The 21,576-nt window shown below is 33.5% G+C and overlaps 2 protein-coding genes, 1 long non-coding RNA gene and 1 pseudogene across 4 annotated transcripts; 2 read left to right on the top strand and 2 right to left on the bottom strand.

The window, feature by feature from the left end:
• Positions 1–2,309: 2,309 nt before the first annotated feature.
• On the bottom strand, positions 2,310–8,227 carry LOC140988367 (uncharacterized). The gene is made up of 6 exons (XM_073457392.1): positions 7,762–8,227; positions 5,453–6,799; positions 4,994–5,065; positions 3,965–4,179; positions 3,674–3,888; positions 2,310–3,254 (listed from the first exon to the last, which is right to left on the bottom strand). The coding sequence occupies exons 2-6, from the start codon at positions 6,726–6,728 to the stop codon at positions 2,561–2,563; spliced, it is 2,472 nt and encodes an 823-aa protein (XP_073313493.1). The 5' UTR covers positions 6,729–6,799; positions 7,762–8,227; the 3' UTR covers positions 2,310–2,560.
• A 1,456-nt stretch (positions 8,228–9,683) lies between these two features.
• Positions 9,684–11,856, bottom strand: LOC140988373 (uncharacterized). The gene is made up of 3 exons (XR_012177328.1): positions 11,460–11,856; positions 10,405–10,727; positions 9,684–10,266 (listed from the first exon to the last, which is right to left on the bottom strand). It is a non-coding gene; the product is annotated as an uncharacterized lncRNA (long non-coding RNA).
• Positions 11,857–16,326: 4,470 nt separating this feature from the next.
• Positions 16,327–18,886, top strand: LOC140988375 (non-specific lipid transfer protein GPI-anchored 11-like). Of its 2 annotated transcripts, none has more exons than XM_073457399.1 (3): positions 16,327–16,909; positions 18,440–18,496; positions 18,580–18,886. In XM_073457399.1, exons 1-3 carry the CDS (start codon positions 16,486–16,488, stop codon positions 18,696–18,698), a joined length of 600 nt encoding a protein of 199 aa, XP_073313500.1. In that variant the 5' UTR covers positions 16,327–16,485; the 3' UTR covers positions 18,699–18,886. The 2 variants fall into 2 exon arrangements, with proteins under 2 accessions (XP_073313500.1, XP_073313499.1); XM_073457398.1 differs by having other exon boundaries at positions 16,329–16,909; positions 18,571–18,886.
• Positions 18,887–19,031: 145 nt separating this feature from the next.
• LOC140988385 (molybdopterin synthase catalytic subunit-like) lies at positions 19,032–21,545 on the top strand (annotated as a pseudogene).
• Positions 21,546–21,576: the final 31 nt, after the last annotated feature.

The raw sequence follows: 21,576 nt of genomic DNA on the forward strand, positions 1-21,576 counted from the left end.
TGTCGCTGTTTGGTAGTAATGAAAGGTTAATATACCAAATTTTCTTTGACCCTTTTCTACTTTGAGACCATAGATGAGTGATGACTTGATGCATTCATTGCACATATTCTGTTTTCCTCAATTCTTCAGTCAAATTATTTTGTTTTAAATGGTTTGAAAATTCTCGAATTTCTTGGCACATATAAAGAACTATCTCTATCATATGATTGGGTAGTTTAGTTTAGTTTAGTTTAGTTTTGTTTTGTTTTGTTTTGTTATTATTGGGAAGATATGATTGTACGTTTTCGATATTTAATTTTATATTATTTTATACAATTGTGTGTATATGTGTGTGTGTGTGTATATATTGTCATTATGTTTATCATCTTCGTTTTTATTTAATTTTATAATTTCTTAATGTTTTCTAACGGAGAAGTTAATAATTTTTGTAAATATTTTAAAATAACATTCAAAGTATTCGAGATAAAAGAAGATGTGATAGTTGACTGTCTCGAATAAGGTCAAAATGCTTATTTTTCGAGGAATATTACGATTGAAACTCGATAGGGAAAATATTTTGTATAATATATAGTTCGACCTTTATGTTAAACACGTGTATTTCACATTTCAACGTTCAAAAAGTTTTATGCTTTTTTAAGAATATTTGTGTAATATAGGAATTCATTTTCTCTCTTATATTATATACTCTTATTATATGCGTTGCGTATTTTTTGTTATTTAGTTTTATGATATCTTATAATAATTTTTTTAATATATTAATCTAAAAATTCAAAATTCTGGATAACAATAAAGATAATATATATATATGTTAGGGATTTTAAAAAATTTACAAAGTAAATATGATAAGTTATAAATGAATGTGTAAATTGTTTAAGTAGATTTCTATAATATATATCTATATTTTTTTTAAAAAAAAATTTAAAGGACACCTGCAAATTCTCAATATTGTAATACAAAAGGACGGTGGATCTTGAATTTTCTGTTTGACTTTTGATTAATTTCAAGAATCAAGGAAGGCCTGCACATGATAAGTCATTTGCAAGAATTTCCGCAACTCATTTATGTGAGATAAGTATTTTATTTAATTATTAATAAAATAATATTATTTTTTATATCAATATTATTACTTATTATTGTAAATATGGGTAGGATTTATCCGTCTCATAGACCCGTGAAACTGTTTCATAAGAAATCTACTAAAATAAAAAATAAAAATAAAATCCTGCTTTTTTAATATTTAAATTTTCAAGCAGAAATATTATATATAAATCCTTGCCATTTGCATTCAAACATAAAACTCCTCGCCATTAATTTGTGTGCTTTTAAGAATAATAACATGTGGAGATGGTTAGGTAACCTCACGCAGCCGCCTCGAAGAGAAAGAGAAGTCGAGCAAGTTAAGAATTAAAAATTTTAAATTATTTATTTAATCACTCTAATTATTGAGTCAGCATATATTTTAAATGTTGAAAATCGTGTAATAATCATATTGTTTTCTAATTTTATATAAGAACATTTTGGGTTTTGTATTTATTTTTCTTTGAAGAAATTTTCATATGACAAATTGGCATAAATTAGATTTTCATCATCAAATTAGTTTAAAAAAATAGAAATTAATATAATAAGTTCACTTCTTTTAACATTTTTAATGATTCTTTTTCTCATAGAACCGTCATATGATAACATATATATCTTACATCGAGTAAGCAATCCGAAGAAAAAAATAAATAAAAGTATAAACAAAGAAAGTCTATTTCGTTAAAACCAATTTTAACTAAATAAATAATCAAAATCAAATTTAATTTTTTTTACTTACTTAAATAAACATTTACTGTTTCTTAGGAAGAAACTAGTCAATCGAATACTATTAAAAAAAATATCATATGCAAATATTTTATTTTTATTTTATTATTTTGCATTTTTTTTTATTTTTAATCTATTTCGTACAAATTATTAAGATAATAATTAAGACCGGACACTTACTAACATTTCCGGCAGAACTTGCATGGCGGCTGTGCATGCACCGGGATATGGGCATATATTTGTACAAAATTTTTTTATTAATTTAAATAATATTTAAATAAAATTAATATCATAATTATAAAAATTAACGAAATGACGTGTCGTGAGTTTATACAATTCTTTTTAATTGATTTGATATCATAATTATAAAAATTAATGAAAAATCATATTTTAATTTATAATAATTATATTCAAATAAAGATCGTGTTATATTTGTAAAAATTAATAAGAGAAAATGTTGATATTTAAAATGAAGGGAAAAAAGGAAAAAATTGGGGGGGAGAGGATGAGACAACATATCACGGTTTTAATAGAACCATCCTTAGAAAATTTTACAGAACACCAAAATCCCAAATCTCTAAAACTCCTGAATCAACCAATTTTAACTATACAACTGGCTACATACATATATCTATATAAAATATAATAGCTCAGATATCCAACATCAATCCAATAACTCAAGTTGAAGATGTGTCATTCTATACCTATGTATTGATCCTTTATTTTGATGCCTCGCCAAAATCTCGAGTCGTAAAACTTACACAACCTTATTCTGTTGAGACTTGGGTTGCTCGTACTTATCCTTCGCGTCTTGAATGGACTTCTGAAGATCAGTGAACATAGAGACAGAACATTCAGCAAAGTTGTTCAACTTGCCAAGAAAACCCGCCAACCTTGTACGAAAGCCGTCAAATGCAGGTATCAGATCCTCAAAAACCTCATCTGTCTTTATGCTACGATCATCATCACCATCCATCCCATCAAGCAACGACACATTTCGAGATCGATTAGTGGCCTTTCCTTGGTTTTTCTCTTGACGGGGCAAAAAGTGAGCCACTTCTGCTGCCAAATCTTTGATAGAATCAACGACTCCTTTACACGGTAACCTATCGATCATCTCCAACCATGAATCACAGATCATGTATATAGGTGGACCGCACTCTTTAATGGGAAGAGGTCTCATTCTTTTGTTTCTCTTGGTAGTATTCTGTGGGAGAGAAACACACTTGAATAGCCACTTATTTATGGCTTCAACATAAATTTTCTGAGCGCCAATCCATTTTGTGAAGTTGGACGATAAAGTGTTGAGTTCATTTGCGAGATGGATACTAATCTGTCTCAGTGAATCAGATTGTATATTGATCTTCATGCTTCCGGGGGCAATCGAGATCGATATAATGTGAAACTGAAGTCTGTGACAATCCATCATCATTTCCCACATTCTTCTTAATCTGTGATCAGGGACAAGTGTAAGAAATAACTCTTTTCTAAGCATATCGGAGGTGATGCAATAATATTTTCTACGTTTCAACATTGCAAGGCTAGAGATGGGAAATATAAACTTGAAGTTAACACTGAAGGCATCATGTTCTGTTCAAAACATATTGCTTAGGGGGCAGGCTAGTAAAATCAATCAAAGGGCGCCGAAAGTTATCATATGTAAATCCAAGGATATGTAGGAAAGCCTTTTTCGTGTGGGATTATTTGTAATTTTTTAAAAAAGCAATTGCGTCAGCCCTTAGGAACTGGACCTGCCGCCATCTTGATCATCAGTCTGTTACTCCAATATGTAATATGCATCAAATGTCCTAATAAATTATGGTGAGTGATTGTATGTATTTGATAGCTGAAACCAGAAACAGATCCATACCCTTCAATTAACTCCTCGAGTTGAGGCTGAAGCTCCTTATCTCTAATTTCTTCGATTTTCTTTGAGATCGAGTCAATTCTATGAATAGAAACTCTAATTCTCGAATGCAGATCTTTAACTATCGCACGTGTTTTGTCAGTATTCAGTCCTTGTGATTCTTTCTGTCGGAGAAGCTTACACTTCATATCAAAATTACTTCTAAGCACTTGACAAGCCTGAAACAAGGGGAATGATATTATTTGATCCCCACATAATCATGTTTTGTAAGAAAATGTAAACTTTTGAGCATACCTTCACTTCATCGTAAAGCTTCTTCTCCCATGCATAGAGCCTATCCAAAGTTGAGGCATGACTTCCAGAGACCATACAGAAGTCTTCAAAGAGATTTTTACTCACATCATTGATATCCTCAATGGATTTTCCACCAAGAAGATTCCGAGATGAAGCAGATCGAGATGATGATGTCCGATGCCACGTTAAGTACTTGACAGAATTTTGAGGAGGCTCTAGATAAGTAATTAAACACCGAATGAGCAATCCGATTATTGAATGAAGATAACTTGAGTTAAAATTGCATGATAGGAAGTCTTTAAAACATGAAGAAAAGTGCATCTATATCAAGATTAATTCCCGATCAAGATCTGTCAATCTCTTTCCAATTAGGTTATACTGATCACCTCATTGTATGGGTGAAAATATCTCCCTTTTTTTTTAATATAAGAATTCACAATCAAATCATATTAAAGGTATATCAGAATCTTAATGGTATGACATATGATTCCAAAATATATTATTCAATTCCAACAATATCTATGCAATTCAGACATACAAGTGCATGCACTTTGCCACAATAATAAACATACTTAAGGAAAGAAATACAAATTCCCCATGCAAAAACCAGAAACATATCTTTGTTTTATTTTCAATCTGATAAAAGTAAAATATATGAATTCAATACATGCAATTGAACACCTGGCCGATGATTATTATTAGACAAACATGTGATAACTATGTCATACTTTACAGCTGCACACAGTGTCATTTCTGAGTCTTTTGGAGAATGTTTGAGATATTCAAAAATAAAAAGTGGAAGGGAAGAACAATAACGTGTCCCCTAGTGTTGATCAAAACGGTATCATCATAGACTATCTATCTATCTCATCAATCACAGACTCTTTCCAATGAACCAAAAACCGTTGGTCAATTGATAAACCATGAAGGTAAGTGAAAGTGCTGCTTTCAAAGACAGTCACTGCTAAGATCCATAATGTCAGGGCACCGGAAAAATAGCTCCACAGAAATATAGTGGGGCAGACCTACCTTGTTGAATCTCACTTGGATCATCTCCACAAGAGAAACAAGACTTCAGTAGAGATGAGGCAACTGATCCACCTGCCAAAAGAAGAATTCTTTATTGAATATCACCAATTTACAAGAAATTGGAATTTATATTGATGAAAGAAAACTTATAACAAGGAAAATGAAAAAATTAAAGCATGGATAATTTCTAGAATTGTAGTTGAATAAGGTCTTCAATGGACATTTTCATAAGGTTTTTAATATATTTAGTGCATAGTTAATGACGAAATGAAATGCCACTCAAAGATGTGATTTTTTTCCGTACCATACTTCATTGATGACTGAAAGTATCTATCATACATAAAATTTAATGAGAAAGGGAAAGAATAAAAACACTCCGGCATGCGCATATGAATACACATGAACCCTTGGTGCAATTGTGCGTGTACATACAAGAGAGAAACTGAGAAAGGTACTTACTTTCTTTCCCAGGGAAAACCGGACGGAAATGAAATTTATTTGCTTCAAGCATCCGAGGAACTTCTTTACCAGATTCATATGCTTTAACAAAAAGATGTTCAATCTCTTGCATGCTAGAATAGAAGTCCTTAGGTGCAACCTTATCTTCAACTTCGCTTTCTGTAATTGGATTTATCTTCGCATCATTCAGATGCATAAATCTTGAAGATGTGTCTCTTAATGGTGATAGATCAGGAGAGTTATTTTTCTTCCCGTTGATAAACTTGGTCTCTGATGCTACGCGTTCTGACTTTATAGATGGATCTTCATTGAAGACAAATTCTTTGCCTTTGATCATATTTTCAAAACCCGGAGACTTGGTTTCTGATGACTTCATAGATGAATCTTCATTGACAGCAGATTCTTTGGCTTCTGTCACATTTTCAAAACTTGGAGGCTTGGTTTTAGATACTCTATTTTCTTGAGGTGCCGCGGATAACTCATCATTGGAATCATTTTTTGTTGCTACATTAACATTTTCAAAACTCCGAACAAGTGTAGCTAAGGAGGGCTCGTCAAATTCGTCTTCAGAGTCATGAGATTCGTCTATCCCATGTGAGGATAACTTCTCTTCCACATCTTCAAGATCCGGAATGCCCTCCTCTGCCCTGAGATGTTCAATCTCATCAGAGTGTTCAGACCCGTGATCAAATCCGTTTCTCTCTTGTGAAGGAAAATGATCATCAATCGGATTAAAAAGGCCAAAATAATCCCAAGGTGGAGTTTCTGATGGGATGGAAGGGGTTTCAAAGGATGATGCTTCGGGTACTTCTGTTGAACGAGGAGTGGTGCTTGGAGGAGTGGTTGGGATAACCGATACCGCAACATGCACAGGAGGCTTCTCCTCAACTTTCTTGGAAAACATGCTTATAAATTTCATATGATGTGAGTTATACTTCAACACTTGGGATGATGGAGATGGAGAGACATTCACAGTGGCATCCTCATATTGTGATCGGGATGGAGAGGACAAAGATAATTGAGACACAGATTTCTCGGTGAAAGCACGTGGCTCGGTAGTTACATTTCTTGAAGGGAAGGCAAAAGATTCAACTCGAGCATCAATTTCTGCAAATCTCCTTAAAGCAGCTCCTATGATTTTCAGTTCCTCTATATAAGCAATATGAGCTGCTGCTACAGAACACCTACCGTTAAGTGCTTGTTTGATAAATTTCTTTCGCGCACGACAAAGCTGCAATCCTTTGTCTTCTTCCAATCTAGAGTTTGAGGCTCCCATTTGCTCTTACTTGGCGATGCCCCTTTAATTCCAAATTAATATGCAGGCATATGACATCTGCTAAATACATCCTGGATCACACAAATATCAAACAAGTTATGCGAATGCATAAACTAAGGACCATTAAAATGTTGATGATTAAAATTGGTTAGTTAATTTAATTACAGAGAACCTATACTTCCATCAAATCTCGTTTGAACAGGACATCAGTTTAACAGAATAGAAGCAACTCGGGATCTGTTTTAAAACAAAACAATTGCGATTCCCAAACATAAGGCTTTCATCATTTAATTTTCACCCAAGATAGTCAAGAATGAAGGATCCATAAAAAATACGCAATATTAACCTCGTGTATGAAAGGAAAGGCTATTCAATATTAATGATAAACCACAGATTAACAAAATAACAAATGGAATAAATTCTGTAGTTAGTAATAAGTAATCTTACGAACACATTCAACAAAATGCCCAAATCATTTACAGACCCGAATTTCCAGGTTATGCGTTAATTTTAAATCTCATATTCATTACCAACATACATGGCTTACAATCACCACAACACACAGGATATATTCAGCATCTTTAGTTTTTGAAAGCTTTTGAAATTAAGTGAGCCACTGTATAAAACAAATTTCTAGCATTAACAAAGAAGGATACAAAACTCGCGTTCAATTCCTTAGAGCAAAACAACTCATGATCAATCATTATGAACCCACTAAGCAACCAATCAAAGGAAATGAAAATCACAAGGCTGTGCTTTAGAAGTAGAAACCCATTAAAAACACACTTAATTGCAGACATTCAAAAGCCAAATCAGTCAAAAAAAAAATCTAATTCAAGTTCGAAATCTATCCAACAACAACCAGATAACTCAATAATTCAATCCCAAGAAACCAAAAGCAAAGAAATCACAACTTCCACAGAAAATTCAATCAAGATTCAGAAACCGGTAGCAAATCAAACGAAGGGGTCAAACGAATTCAGGGCCACTCTGTTTCAAGTCAATCTCTTTCTTATCGTGAAAGAAAAATTACCAAATTCTAAAATCAGCTGGCGGAGATATTCCTTTGGAACCAAAATCCCTTGATTTCCGTGCAGAACACAATGGATGGCTTCCCCAAACAAACGAATAAACCCAGATAGAAAAAGGGAAATTGAAACCTTTTTAACAGGATTACGCTTGTGTGTGTAACAGTGTATCAGTCAGATAAAAAGGGCGGTGGGGCATGTACTAAGTTTGCATGCAAGAGAAAAAGAAAAGAAAGAAGGTGAAAAGCCGACATAGACAGGCAATTGCCCGAATATGGTAGCGATGCCTGTGGGCCATCGCTGACTCAGCAAAGGCAATAGCATTAAAAAAAAACAATAAATCTTGAATTGCTCAGTAGAAAGGTCTCCGATCGCACAGTTCTTGAATTTTACACTGCCTTTTTTGGGAATATAGGATGGAATCACACGGAATAAAGGGGAAAAAGGCGTGAGATTTACGCGGTGGAAATGGGTTGTTTGATTCATTCGACTTGCGTATCTTCTTCTTCTTTCTCTTACTCAGCGGCAAGTAAATGAGCTGTCGACACAAAATTTTGATCTAAAATCAAAGGGCTTAAAATATTCGGAAAGCCACTTGTTTTCAAATTAGTAATTGTTTTGGATCTCGAAACAATGAATAGGTCTCTTGTGAGACGGTCTTACGAATTTTTATCTGTGAGACGGGTCAACCCTACTGATATTCACAATAAAAAATAATATTTTTTCATGGATGACACAAATAAAAGATGTGTCTCACAAAATACGACCCGTAAGATCGTCTAACACAAATTTTTGTCCGAAACAATTGAGGTTCGAATATAAGATCTTATCTCAATTTTAATATCTTCATATTATAAATTATCATAAATTTGAGATATTGATTTCAAAATGATTATAAGATATAAACGTGTAATATTTCTAGTTACTTAAAAATTATATACCATGGTAATTTTTTTAAAAAAAGAAATTAATATAGTATGTGATATTAACTTGAAATTACATAAAAGCACAAAAGACTTTCGAAAGGTCACTAGTTGATATAACATGGGTTATTTGCACAATCAACTTTGTGCAAAAAGTTTCTTTTATAAAATGATATATGTTAAGTTATTATCACAAATTGTGTATCGTAAGTTTAGTCCGAAATTGATATGGTGAAATTACTGAAATATCCATTCATTTCGATTATTTGAACTTCAACTTCACATTTGGAATTCCATTTTAAAAAAAAAAAAAAAAAACCGACATCTTCGAGAAACTGGTGCATATTTTCCTCATATACACTATTACATTTAGGCTCAAATGTTTCGTGTATGTCCCATTTTGGTCCAGGTGTCAAAAAGATTAATCGACTTATGAATGGCTTGCACTTGTGTACGTCTAATTAAATAAACTATAAATGACTCAAATCAATAGTGTCAAACGAGTTGTGTTACGTGGTTTTAGTCGATAAAAGTCGTAAATAATACAGTCTTGACCTTTTTATGGAATATATTATTGAATGAAAAACTAGCTTCTACTTGTTAACAAATTATATATACATCAATACCTTCCAAAAAAAATTATATATACATCAACACAAAATTTTAAAACTATAATATTTCATCGAATGCTTCAAATTTAACTAGGAATATCTTTTCATATATTTTTCCTAACCATCAACTCCTACTTTATATCACAAAATCTTCATCCTTTAAATATATTATCAATCAAACAATGACATTAGATATGAAATGAGGATAATATATAATACTCTCATCATCTATAATCAAAATAATTCATGGACAACATTAATAGTAATATTTTTGGCATGAATCGGGTTGGATTCGATATCCATCTTTTATAAGAGTTTTGTGTTCAATTAATATGAATTTCCAAACAGGTCCTAACGCATATAACGAATGCAACACATGGAAAAACTGTAGTTCTTTAAATTTTTTTCCATCAATAATATACAAAAAAATCACATAACCATCTAGTAAATGGGCATAGACAAAAACAAAATTTCATAAGTCTGGATTTTCGCCGAAGTACAGACATGACGCCAAACATTACTAAGGTAACAACCACATAGAACGATAAGTTTTCTATGCAAATGCTCACCAGATGAACTCACATCTCCATCGTGATCATGAAAAAAATAAAGGTGAAGAATCCAACCAAACATAGAACCGAACCCTCCAGAAGCACGTCATACCGTTCCGCCCAGTGAGCCTGAGCCGACTTGCACCATAGAATGAGAGGGCTACTAGCGAGGTCATTAATGTGATCGTGTACGTTGCCAAGGAAATGAGCAGATATGCGTAACTTAATATTATAATGCTTGCAACGAAGATCAAAAGCTAAAAAGAAGAATTCAGGTTCAAAACATTAATGGCATAATCATCTCCTGACGTGGATAAAATCGTTTATCATATGCAAGTCGTGTCACATAGCCGCAGAGCGAATCCAAAAATTTAAGGGAGAAGGACGAGAAGGGGCAAGGGGGGAGACTCAATGATAGTGCAAAACTTGAAATTTATTAAAAAAACAAGTAAAAAAATTAATTTTGTTATTATGTGTGTGGGAGTGGTGTGCGCTTGTGTCAGTGTTAAATTCAGTTATCACAATGAAACACAGGTTTGCAATCAACAAGGTTAAAATGATACCTGAAGAATAGAACTATGATAGCAAACACCAGCAGTGAAGATGCGTTTCCAATGGCAAGAAACATCGGAAGGGTACGTGGTTGCACAAGGAGACGATGCTGGAATAAGATCAAGACCAGCTACGGCCATTTTTTTCCATGGGTTTGTTGTGGGAATGACTTTCAAATAGAAACAATATGACAATAACTAGAACCCCAGGAAAATGAGCAAAAAGGATACGAGCTTGTGCACTGTTTCTTCTCCAGCAATAGTGTTCGTTATGGTGATTGCCGTTACGCCGAGTAGTGATGCGGATAAGACATGCAATGCCGCTCCAAAAGCAGCTGCATTAGCAAATTATTATCACCAAACTCTATGCACAGGAGTAACATTTTGTGCATATTGTTAACATACAATACCATCATACATATGACAATTTGTGGCCTCTATTTCAAGAAAATAATTTAAAGCCTTGAGAAATACATGATGCCAATCCCAGGAAATTACTGAATCAATCATGTCTCATCACTTTCCCAGATACCATTTATTCATTTATATATGACAATTTGTTGCGTCAACTCTTCAGCAAAATGATTTAATTGCCATGGAATTTCTGCACAAAAAATAACTAATAGCACAAGTTTGATAATCAGGGGTGGGTACTATCATTCAAACTACAATAGCTTTGACGTAATGGTAGCATGAACAGTATTATTCTCTCGGAAGTCCTGAAACTAGAAGGTCCAGCGGCTAGACTTGGGGGCTGGATTCACATCCAAAATCAAAGCACACATTACTTATTCAGCAACCCCAGCCCAAATCAACTTGTCTCGTCCAAACACAACCTCAAAGTATTTGCATTTGCTCTAAAATTCATCAAGGCGTAGTCGCTCTCGGCCAATTCCTACTACGTACACTGATTACAGTCGATTTACGTTTACCCTTTAGTACAGAAAAAATAATAACAAAAACAATTACATCTAAATCAGGCAAAAACAACAAACCCTAGAACAACAAGAAATCACAAAACCCACTATACAGATCAAAAAACTGATACAGAACAAAACATCACTTACTAATAAAGAGAGTACGAGAAAAAAGTCAATTTCTGAACGCGTACAACAATGGAGAACGGCAGCCAGTATGTCGGTATGAAAGAATGCAGCAACGAACCTGTAGCTATGCCTCCTATCTTTGACAAATCCTCTGGAGTGACGCTGAATTTCCCGTCCTCCATAACTCCTCTGATCGCAGAAGAAGACAAAAACTAACCAAAATTAGAGCTTCAAAACAACAGGCTTTTCATCGTGATTCCACGGATTTTAGCATAGATTAGATTCAGGATCAAATATTTGAGCCAAATCCAAATTTTCACACTTTAGAAAGCGTAAGCTTCAGCCAACAGTACGGACTTTTCACGTCTTTGCAAGATTTTCAGTTCAGTTCACATTTTTCCCATTTTTCAAATATTTCATTTATTATTTTTCGAATATTGCGAATTTAATTCTTAAATTGTCCAACTCATTGTTACAGTCCTCTAATTTATCATATTTTGGTCTGATTATATAATTTTGTTTTTTTACTTTAGTCGTTTCGGTAAAGAACAGACATAATATTAAATATATCGATATTTTTTCAATATCATATCAATATTTTAAATTATATATCAATTTTTCAACAGAATAAAACTAAAAACAAACTTGAGAAAGTAATATTTGACTTTAATGAGGAAAATAACAATAAAGTAAAACATGATAATTTATCGAACGAATTAGGCAATTTTCCCGATTTGTTATGTACACATATCACGTATGATGGTCATCGTTGGTCATTTGTATATAGGAATATGTGTATGTATACTAGGGTTGTTAAATACAGCGTGTTTGGTTCAATAGAATGTAATTTGAAATTTGATTTGATGAGTAAAAAAATTATTATTTGATATTAAAAAAATGATTTTCTTATTTTTTAATGTTTTTATTAATAATATTTATATAAAATATATCGTTTAGAACGGAAAAATTTTTTGAACATGAAAAATATTTTATTAAATAGCTTTTAAAAAAATTAAGATATAAAGTTTATCAAGAGGAAATTCAAATAAATTTACCAAATTTTGATAGACTAGACTTATAGTATAAGTTTTTCAATATATATTACATTATATAAATATGTGAATTAATAGTGTTTTATGAAATTTGAAAAAGGTTTTATAAATTTATTAGTGCAAATAATTTTATTAAATTTTTATAAATGGAATCATGGACCCATATCGATTTTATAAATATTTCATTTAATTATAGGAAATCTCGTCAAAAGATTAGAATGTTGGAAAAAAATCATAAACAATAGAATCCATCATATTAAATCATAAATAATTTGACTGAAAACTTGAGTGAGAACGTACCTGAAGTCATAATTCTGAATTCTTTATAATGTGTTTTGATATTCAAGATCTACACACGCATTTCTTTAGGAGAATCTTTAGTTTTATATTCTTAACTATTTTTTTAATGAAAGAGAAAATAAGAAACGTGATTCCAAACGAATAACCCGAAATATTACTTAATCATTTTATTTTGAATTTAACTTATTAAACAACACATAATTATTCATATATAAACTTATTTAAATAAAACCGATTGACTAAGTCGGTGATGAATTATTGTACGAGTAGTCAAACATCCCCTCGTATTCAACTAGGGATGGCAACTTTCCCCACGGGTTTGAGGCCCGTGGGGAAAACCCGAAACGGGGATGGGGATCCCCGATTTTTTCGGGTTCGGAGATTTTTTAAATCTCCGATGTAGTGGGGGACGGGTATGAGATTACTATCCCCATCCTCGAACCCGTCTCGAAAATAATATCAATAATAAAATAATAAAATTATTATTAGTGTTAATAATATAATAATATTATTATTTTTTAAAATATTATTATTATTATTATTAATATTGATATTAAAATTAATATTATCTCTAATAATAATAGATAATAATAAGTTTTGGTTTGAGAAAATCTCCGAATCCGTCATCGTCTTGCCATATTAATATTTTTGAAACGGGGATGGGGGTAGGGAAGAGATGTTGATCCCCCGACCCGAACCCGAAAAAACGGGGATGGGGTGGGTACGGGGGTGAGGATGGAATTCGGGAATGGAGATGAGAATGGCAAACCCATTCCCGCCTCGGCCCAGTCCCATTGCCATCCCTATATTCAACCACCGCGCTGGATTAAAATTGTTTTGGATTTGTTTTCAAGCAACACAACCTGAAACAAACAACCATGCCCGGTTCAATTCATTCTGAACCGGTTTCGTTCACCGGTTCAATGATTATATATTTTAATTTTTATCGCCCGTATTTCATGTGTGTAAGCAAAGATGTGTCAAATTGGTGTAGCTGGAAAACCATTATATACATCTACCAGCACTTGTCGTTGAGGATATTAAAGGCGGCGATTGGTGAGAAAATAAAGGCCGTGTAATTAATGAATTTTGAAAATATCTTATTCATTTTATAGTTTGGACATAATATTTAATATATATCATCAAAACAGAAAGACAGCATATATCGCAGACATGTTGCATTTATTTGGCCATCGAATTTTTTTTTTTAAATATCCTTCCATCTGTAATAATAAATGCCTTGATAACTTTAGACATCTTTTTTTCCTTGAAACTTGTGAACGACTGGAGTGGTATCCTCACATGCGTTCTTCAGATTTTCATTTTCGTATAATTATTAATATTTAAAAGTTTATAAAATTAAATTTATTTTGTGGATAGAGTATTTAAAGTTTTTATTTTATATGAAAATATGAGTATTTACAAAGAAAAAAACACGTGTAATTTTTTTTAACATGTCACGGAGAAATTAGAATTACTTTCCCACTTGTCCATGAGATATAAACTACATAATTTTATTCAAATAATATAAGATAAAAGGGCAAATTATTCTTTTGCTCAAACTGCAAGTAATATTGATAGGAGGTTTACATACAAAGATATTTATTTATTTTTAAAAAAAAACACCGAATTCATTGTTAAAATATGGTCACAAATTTGCATGTGTGAAAGAAGGAAAAACGTCTCAAATACGAATACGTCTCAGTAGTAAACCAACACATGTGGTTTGGCAGTGGACCGCGCGACAAAATTATTGTCTAGACAAAGGTTAGCTAAAAGTCGTTGCTCATGTTCGATCAAGGATCGCATACACAAGTATTTTGTGTTTTAACATTTAAATAGACTTATCTTTATCGTGACAAATATCATAATGTGAAGTATATATTGTTGTATAATTGTATTTGATAATGTCTAGATAGATTGAGTGGATAATCTACCGATTAGAAATGTGCAATTTTCTGGTGAATATTTTGACTTAATGAGATGAGCTCGGATGGCTTGACCTGATGGTATGAGCCCGAGTCAGACGATCTCTACACACGATCAATAAGAAAATGTCAGTGAAGAGCCGGATGTGTTTCCGACATGGTCACTCTAACGCTCAAGTCAATGCAAGTTTCACTAAGTAGATAGATAATTTATTGCATGCAGTATAATGCAATATCTCGTGTCTCAAATGAAGAAGCAAACCTGAGTATTTATAAGAGAGAATATGACCTCGATTATGGTGCATGAACACTGTTCTTGGCTAGACATCTGCCCACACCCTGTCCTCTGATAATTGTCAATGCCTTGTCATTTGCCCGTAGGCATGACAACTCAATTGTTTTGGGCTTGTCATGATCACTGATTGTCATGACAATTAAGTGAGATGAACCCCAGTTGATGAAGACGAACCTTGGTCGGGTGATTTGAACTCTTTCTAACTTTTACCCCACTCTACTCAGTTATTCGGGAGCAATTTGGAATCTAGATCAGAAAACTTTTTCTTTCTTGCTCGAGTCCAAGAATGATCCATTCGTTCCGAGAGGGTCCAAAGGCTTCAGTATTATTTCAAAGATTCGAGTTTTACAGTTATAATTTTTGTGTGTCAATTCTAAATTAAATGGTGAATTTTAATTTTTTAAGAAAAATAAATAAATATATACTTTTAAAAAAACATTCAATTTTATTGTACCGTCTATCTTCATATGATTATTGCACACGTTAACGTTTCAAATCATGGCAAGCTTATACCACTATAAGCAATTAATTAAACATAACTAACTTCAGATTCTTGTAAACGTTTTTGGAAAACCCCAGTGAAAAAAAAAAGAAGAGCAAATTATATTTGTGATCGTGTGAAAAAGCCAAAAAGCATAAAATCCTTTATATAAAATTAATATAAAACCGATCATTCCTTGAAATCCTATGTGAGTTCATTTGAACACGCGTTTGACTGCAATTTTTGTATGTTATTTGAATTTTAATATTCTTTTTTATTTAAAAATAAAATATAGATCAGGTATACTTATAATTTATCTTAAAAAATATAAAGTATTAAAAAACTTTAAATATTTTCATTTCAATTATATAAGTTTTTTTCCACACAAAATAAAAAATTCATTGAAAATATAATCATACAAATAACTTTTTTTTTTTCATTTTATCTTTATTTAACAAGTGCTTATTTTTATTAAAAAAACAAATATTTAAGTAAATGATTGGTTATCTTTCCAATATCAAAACCCTGAATTAAATACAAATATATTAGAAAAAAATAAAAAAAAGGACTAAATTAGATAGATACATATATATTTGACAAAAACTTGTATGAGACGATCTCACGGGTCGTATTTTGTGAGACGGATCTCTTATTTGGGTCATTCATGAAAAAATATTACTTTTTATGCTAAGAGTATTATTTTTTATTGTGAATATCGGTAGGATTGACCCGTCTCACAGATAAAATTTCGTAAGATCGTCTCACAACAGACTTAATTATATATTTGGGACAAATAAAAAAGAGATGATTCTTATATAAACATATAAAAATCCCCCTTTTTCCGTAATAGCTGATGCGAACTGCCTAAAAACTTGAGATTCAGTCCCTTATTAAGACAAACTGGTCCTCGTACAAAAAAACTAGCAAGCACTTAAATCAAAACTACACCTCGCACTTCCACAGAAGGACGCACCCTCACCAAATCACAGCAATGGCGAAGCCCAAAACCACCGCCCCCATCACCGGCACAGGCTATGTACTCCTCTTCGCCGCCGTGTTCACAGTGGCAGCCTCCATATCACCTGCGTCCTCACCGATTCCATCAATATCAGTGCCGCCATCGTCTGCAAATGCTCCGGAACCATTCTCGACGGCCCCTCCTCCAGGCCCAGATTGCTTCGCGTACCTTCTAAAACTGTCCGATTGCCTGACTTACGTGGAGAAAGGAAGCAATTTGACGAAACCGGACAAAGGGTGCTGCAAGGAGCTGTCGGATTTAGTGGCCACGCAGCCGATTTGCCTGTGCGAACTGCTCGGAAACCCTGATAAAGTTGGAATCCCGGTGGATATCAAGAAGGCTCTCACGCTTCCTTCTGTCTGCAAAGTCTCGACTCCTCCGGTTAGCTTGTGTTCGGGTAAGTAATTTATTCATATTAATTCTCATTTTCGTAAGAGTAACACAGCTCGCTTCAGAACAATACTACTCCACATTTTAAAGTTTCATTTTGTTCGATCCCCTGCCACCGCCATCTCCGGCAATCAACAGGACTTGACCAAATGTGGTTTATAACCAAAAAATTGAATAATTTTGTATCAATTTTGCGAGAACAAATTATATGAAGTATGTTTTAGTCTTAACAAACATATCTTTACTATTTATGTTTAGTATTTGATCTTCAATAATGAGATCTCTATACTAATTACTTTGTAGATAATTTTCTTCAATATTAAAAAAGTTTCATTTATTGTCTTATTTATTTTTCATAATTTTATTTTTACATGGATATTTGTTATTCAACTGTATAAATTTATTTCATGATTTATACGTATATTTTCCATCAGTTTTTGAGTGCATTAATTTCCGCAAACAGATCACGTGAATTCTTTATGATTGCCAACTGTCCGTATTTACTGTTACTATATGAGTATCCAATAGTTGTAGGGTCTGCACGGTCCGAAACGGTCCGGTTTATTAAATCTCAGTTCGGTTTAACTTTTTGGTTTTTATTTTTTAATACTTAACCCGAAAACCAGATACATATTTTTTATTACTACATTGGGGTTGGGTAGGTTATTTATTTATTTTTACTTGTGTCGGATGATTTAGAAAATTCAATTAAAATATAGAGATATGAGATGAAAAAAAAACGAGGTTTACGGTTGTTATGACATTATTTAAGTATATTATCTTATAATTCACATTTATTCTTATATTTGAAGTTTATTTATTTTTTTCAATGTAAATCTCATTGACGAGGATGTATGTGGATCATTGGATATATCATTAAAATAATATTATAAAATTAACATCTCATTAATTGTGTTTCTAATGCATATTATTAATACGAAAAAAATAAGTTTTAAGAAAATCGTGCCAACTGAAGCCTCGGTTTGTCAACTGGGTGAGGCTACACCCGGTGGAGTATAGTCTTTGGATCGGTGGGTCTCATATATGTGGGGTTCACTCCGATCCAAAGGCTGTGCTGCACCTGCAGATATAAGGAACACAATGGCCTCACCCATGTGAACATGGTGTTCTTGATTTGTCAATATTTTTTTTATCAATATAATATGTGTTAGTAGTCCAGTTAAATAAAATTTCTGGGAGTTGTATATGTAGATTTGGACAATCTTCTCCTCTTGAGCTAGTTTTTGAGGTTGAGTTAGGTCCAAATTTTAATCTTAACATGATATCCGAGCTCAAGTTCCACTGTTATGTGTTGGGTCACACGGCTCCCGATGTTCGTTCCTTGTGCACTGTTATGTGTTGGGCCACCTGTTCTGCGAATAGTTGAGTCATTTGTAAACTTCACATTTCAGATGTAACTTCACTATGTTCATTCTTGAGCGTGTAACTAGTTTTTTAGGTTGAGTTATGTCCAAGTTCCAAACAAAATTACTTACCAAAAAATGTTTTGGTTGACGGTTTTGTTTCGATGATGCAGCCATTGGAGTGCCCGTAGCAGAACTTGCACCAAGTGTATCCCCTTCTCCTTCAGCAGGTAACGTATTTTATTTTCCAACAATATTCAATAAAATAAATTTAAAAGTAATTATTGTAATTTTCTTTGATCAGGTGGACCAGGTGCAGCAGGCCCGTCTACTGGAGGTGAGGCTGTCGGAAGTCCTGGCAATTTTGCCTCCAAATCTGAACAAAACATCCTCATCGGACTAGGAGCCCTTTTACTCGCATACTTCATTTGATTACACTTAGTATTATTTTAATCATCAGTGATTGATTTCTTGATTTTATCATTTATATGTAATGTACTTAGATACTCCGTGTCTCCCGCTGCTACGTCGATCGTTTGATACGCGAACTTGATTTCGAACCTGAGTTTCACATTGGATATGATTGTATTTTCCTATCTTTTAGTATTATTTGCAGTGAAGTCCAAGTTTTAATATAATGGTATCCGGCATTATCCAATTAACTCAGAGCTTTTGATACTTTGGCGGTACCGGAGCAGCAAGTTTTTTTATTTTTTATTTTTTTATATCATTACAAGGGATTTGGTGGGTATCGAATTCGAGACAGTCCCGGGCAGCACGATTTCATCAGTCAAGAGGTGCATCTTTCTGGGTCATCATTCCCGAAAGATCACTATGTTGATGCTATAACAAGTACGCAAATTAATATAACTCCATGTGAGAGGACCACCATGGTTGTTTTGAGTAACTTGTGACATTCTTGTATTTAGCTATTTTGGTTTGTATGGTAGATATCCCACCATAGGTTTCAATTTCAAAATATGGTCTCCTTATTTTCTTATTTCTAATATTTTTCAATTATTGTCAATCATCATTATTTTTATTAATGTTAATAGATCAAAATCATGGTAAAATATATTCTCAATTTTAAAATTGTTCTACGATAAAAACAATGTGTAATGCTTAAGGATTCCTTGGTCTGATGCCAAGAATTGCGACTGATATCCTCACATTTGGAAGAGATTTTGGGTTTGAGTCGAGTTAATGTGTATTTTATTAGTATGTTTAGTTGTAACAGTCTATTTGATGGTATTGAAATGAAATATGCCTTCATTTGGGGTAGAGGGTGTTTTCTAGTTTGTTAGTGAAGATTCGACTTTTGATTTAAATATTAGAGATTTCATGAGCAGAAATGGTGAGATGGAGACTCGTTTCATCTGGGATTTTGGTATAAGGATTACATAGTTATCAATTCAAAAGTTCTTCAATTTGTGGAAGGCAAAAAATGTTGGAATCTCACCTAATTCTTTATGTGGATGAAATGTGAATGTTCCAGCAGGGGCTCCACCGACCTCGTACCAGTAATTATTGAAATTTTATATACAATGTTCTTCATTAGTTTCTCTCATTCTTTTTTCTTTTTGCCTCCCCTAATTCATGGAGAACTATCTCTCAACACTTGACCAAAATCATGGTCCGTCCCATCTGAGAAGTCCAATCTTGAAAATATTAATTCACTTGGCTATCTATTGGGCTGCATATGCGCGGGAGGAAAAAAACAAGCTTCTGTTCTTGTTTAACATAATCTGAAGTGCTGCTTGGCGTTCGAGATATTGACAGGTGAGCGATTGATATGAGTTGCTACTTTGCCACATGAATTTAGTGTTCTTGAGCTTAAAAAGATGAACTTTTGTGGCCAAATAATTGTTTTATAATCTTGTAGTGGTGCCCTTGCAAAGATTCATGTAAGGTTTCTGTCAGAGCACATGGTTCTTGTTAGTTCTAGGGGCCGACGGAATCCTACCGCCTTATGGTAATTACAGGTTTACGAACAGTAACTGTGAATTTTTAAGCATTGGACAGTCATTAGCATACGAATTATTTATCAGCTTTTGGCTTGTACATAGCATTTGTTAGTTCACTAACATGGCAATAAATTCATCTCTGTCTCAGGCTAAATAGAATTTGGACGTCGCTACAGAATGCTTATGCTAATTTTAAGGTAATGCGAGAAAAGTTTTGAGGCCCATTGAATGTAAGAACAAAAAATTAGTCGTAGAAGAATCTGCCGCCTCCGTTTTGCAGGAGTCAGATATTGTTTTTTTGTTGGGATGTAACAGTAATTCTTTTGTTCTTTTTCATTCAGCTACATTCGTTCTGTTTTCTTGTTTTTTGCAGTTACACGTATGACGATGCCTTGTTGGGTTGCCTCTATCTCGTAAATTACTCGTTCATGTAGCCCAATATTTGATGGTCTAGCCGCACCGCTGGTAAAATTTTGGTTGTTTAGGGGATATTTTGTTGTTGGAGAGTCCTTGAGGCCAAAAACAAATGTCAGACGAGGAGAGAAATCTAATCGAGATAGTATAGGAGAATACCCCGATCAACATCAGCAAACTCATCCACTATGTTCATGCACCACATTGTGGAACTATAGCAACATTTTCTGGCACGACCTGGGACACTGTCAAGGGAAAAACGGTCTTGGAGCTGAGATATGAAGCATACGTCCCAATGTCAATACGCTGTATCAAATCTATTTGTACGTCAGCTAGATCATCGTGGAACTTGAGCTAAATCGCAGTGGCACACCATTTAGGCCCTGTCCCGGTTGGGGAAACGAGTGTATTTGTTGCAATCTCATGCATTCATCGAGCAGACGCCCTGGATGCGTGTAAATTCCTGATCGATGAGATCAAGGCATCAGTTCCTATATGGAAGAAGGAAGTTTATATCAATGGCGAGGTTTGGAAAGAAAACTGGAGTTTTTTGAGAGACGAGACGAGCTCCAGAAACCTACATTTGGTAAAGGGCAAATGGTGCCGAAAAAAAGATTCCGTCGATGAGGGACGCGGTAGAAGGGGGTGTTTGCAGCGGAAAGGTGAAGATTATTATGCTATGAAGTGTTGAGGATTGTATGAAACTTCTCCTTTAGCACCGAGTCCGGTGATTCTTTGATATCCCAAAGAATCATTACCCTGTTTTGTTGCTTGCTAAATCGTGCAAGGACTTAGGAGATTCCGAGTACCTTTGATCACCTATGGCGACAAAGCGGAATGTTTTTTTTTCTTTCTGTTGTACCAAATATCTTATTTCTTAATAAATCTCACATAGACTAATAAGTACATTTGTTTTTCTTAATTATTTTGCG

This window comes from Primulina huaijiensis, chromosome 1, assembly GCF_012295235.1.
Source record: "Primulina huaijiensis isolate GDHJ02 chromosome 1, ASM1229523v2, whole genome shotgun sequence".
In the NCBI taxonomy this organism is placed as follows: domain Eukaryota; kingdom Viridiplantae; phylum Streptophyta; class Magnoliopsida; order Lamiales; family Gesneriaceae; genus Primulina; species Primulina huaijiensis.

Excerpts from the sequence above, each read along its gene's own strand:
- LOC140988367 (XM_073457392.1), bottom strand. The coding sequence starts at position 6,728 with ATGGGAGCCTCAAACTCTAGATTGGAAGAAGACAAAGGATTGCAGCTT. Across the intron at positions 3,889-3,964 it reads AGCTTTACGATGAAGTGAAG|GCTTGTCAAGTGCTTAGAAG; the intron begins GTATGCTCAAAA and ends CCCTTGTTTCAG. Across the intron at positions 3,255-3,673 it reads CTCGAGGAGTTAATTGAAGG|ATTAAGAAGAATGTGGGAAA; the intron begins GTATGGATCTGT and ends CCCTGATCACAG.
- LOC140988375 (XM_073457398.1), top strand. The coding sequence starts at position 16,486 with ATGGCGAAGCCCAAAACCACCGCCCCCATCACCGGCACAGGCTATGTA. Across the intron at positions 16,910-18,439 it reads TCCGGTTAGCTTGTGTTCGG|CCATTGGAGTGCCCGTAGCA; the intron begins GTAAGTAATTTA and ends TCGATGATGCAG. Across the intron at positions 18,497-18,570 it reads ATCCCCTTCTCCTTCAGCAG|GTGGACCAGGTGCAGCAGGC; the intron begins GTAACGTATTTT and ends TTCTTTGATCAG.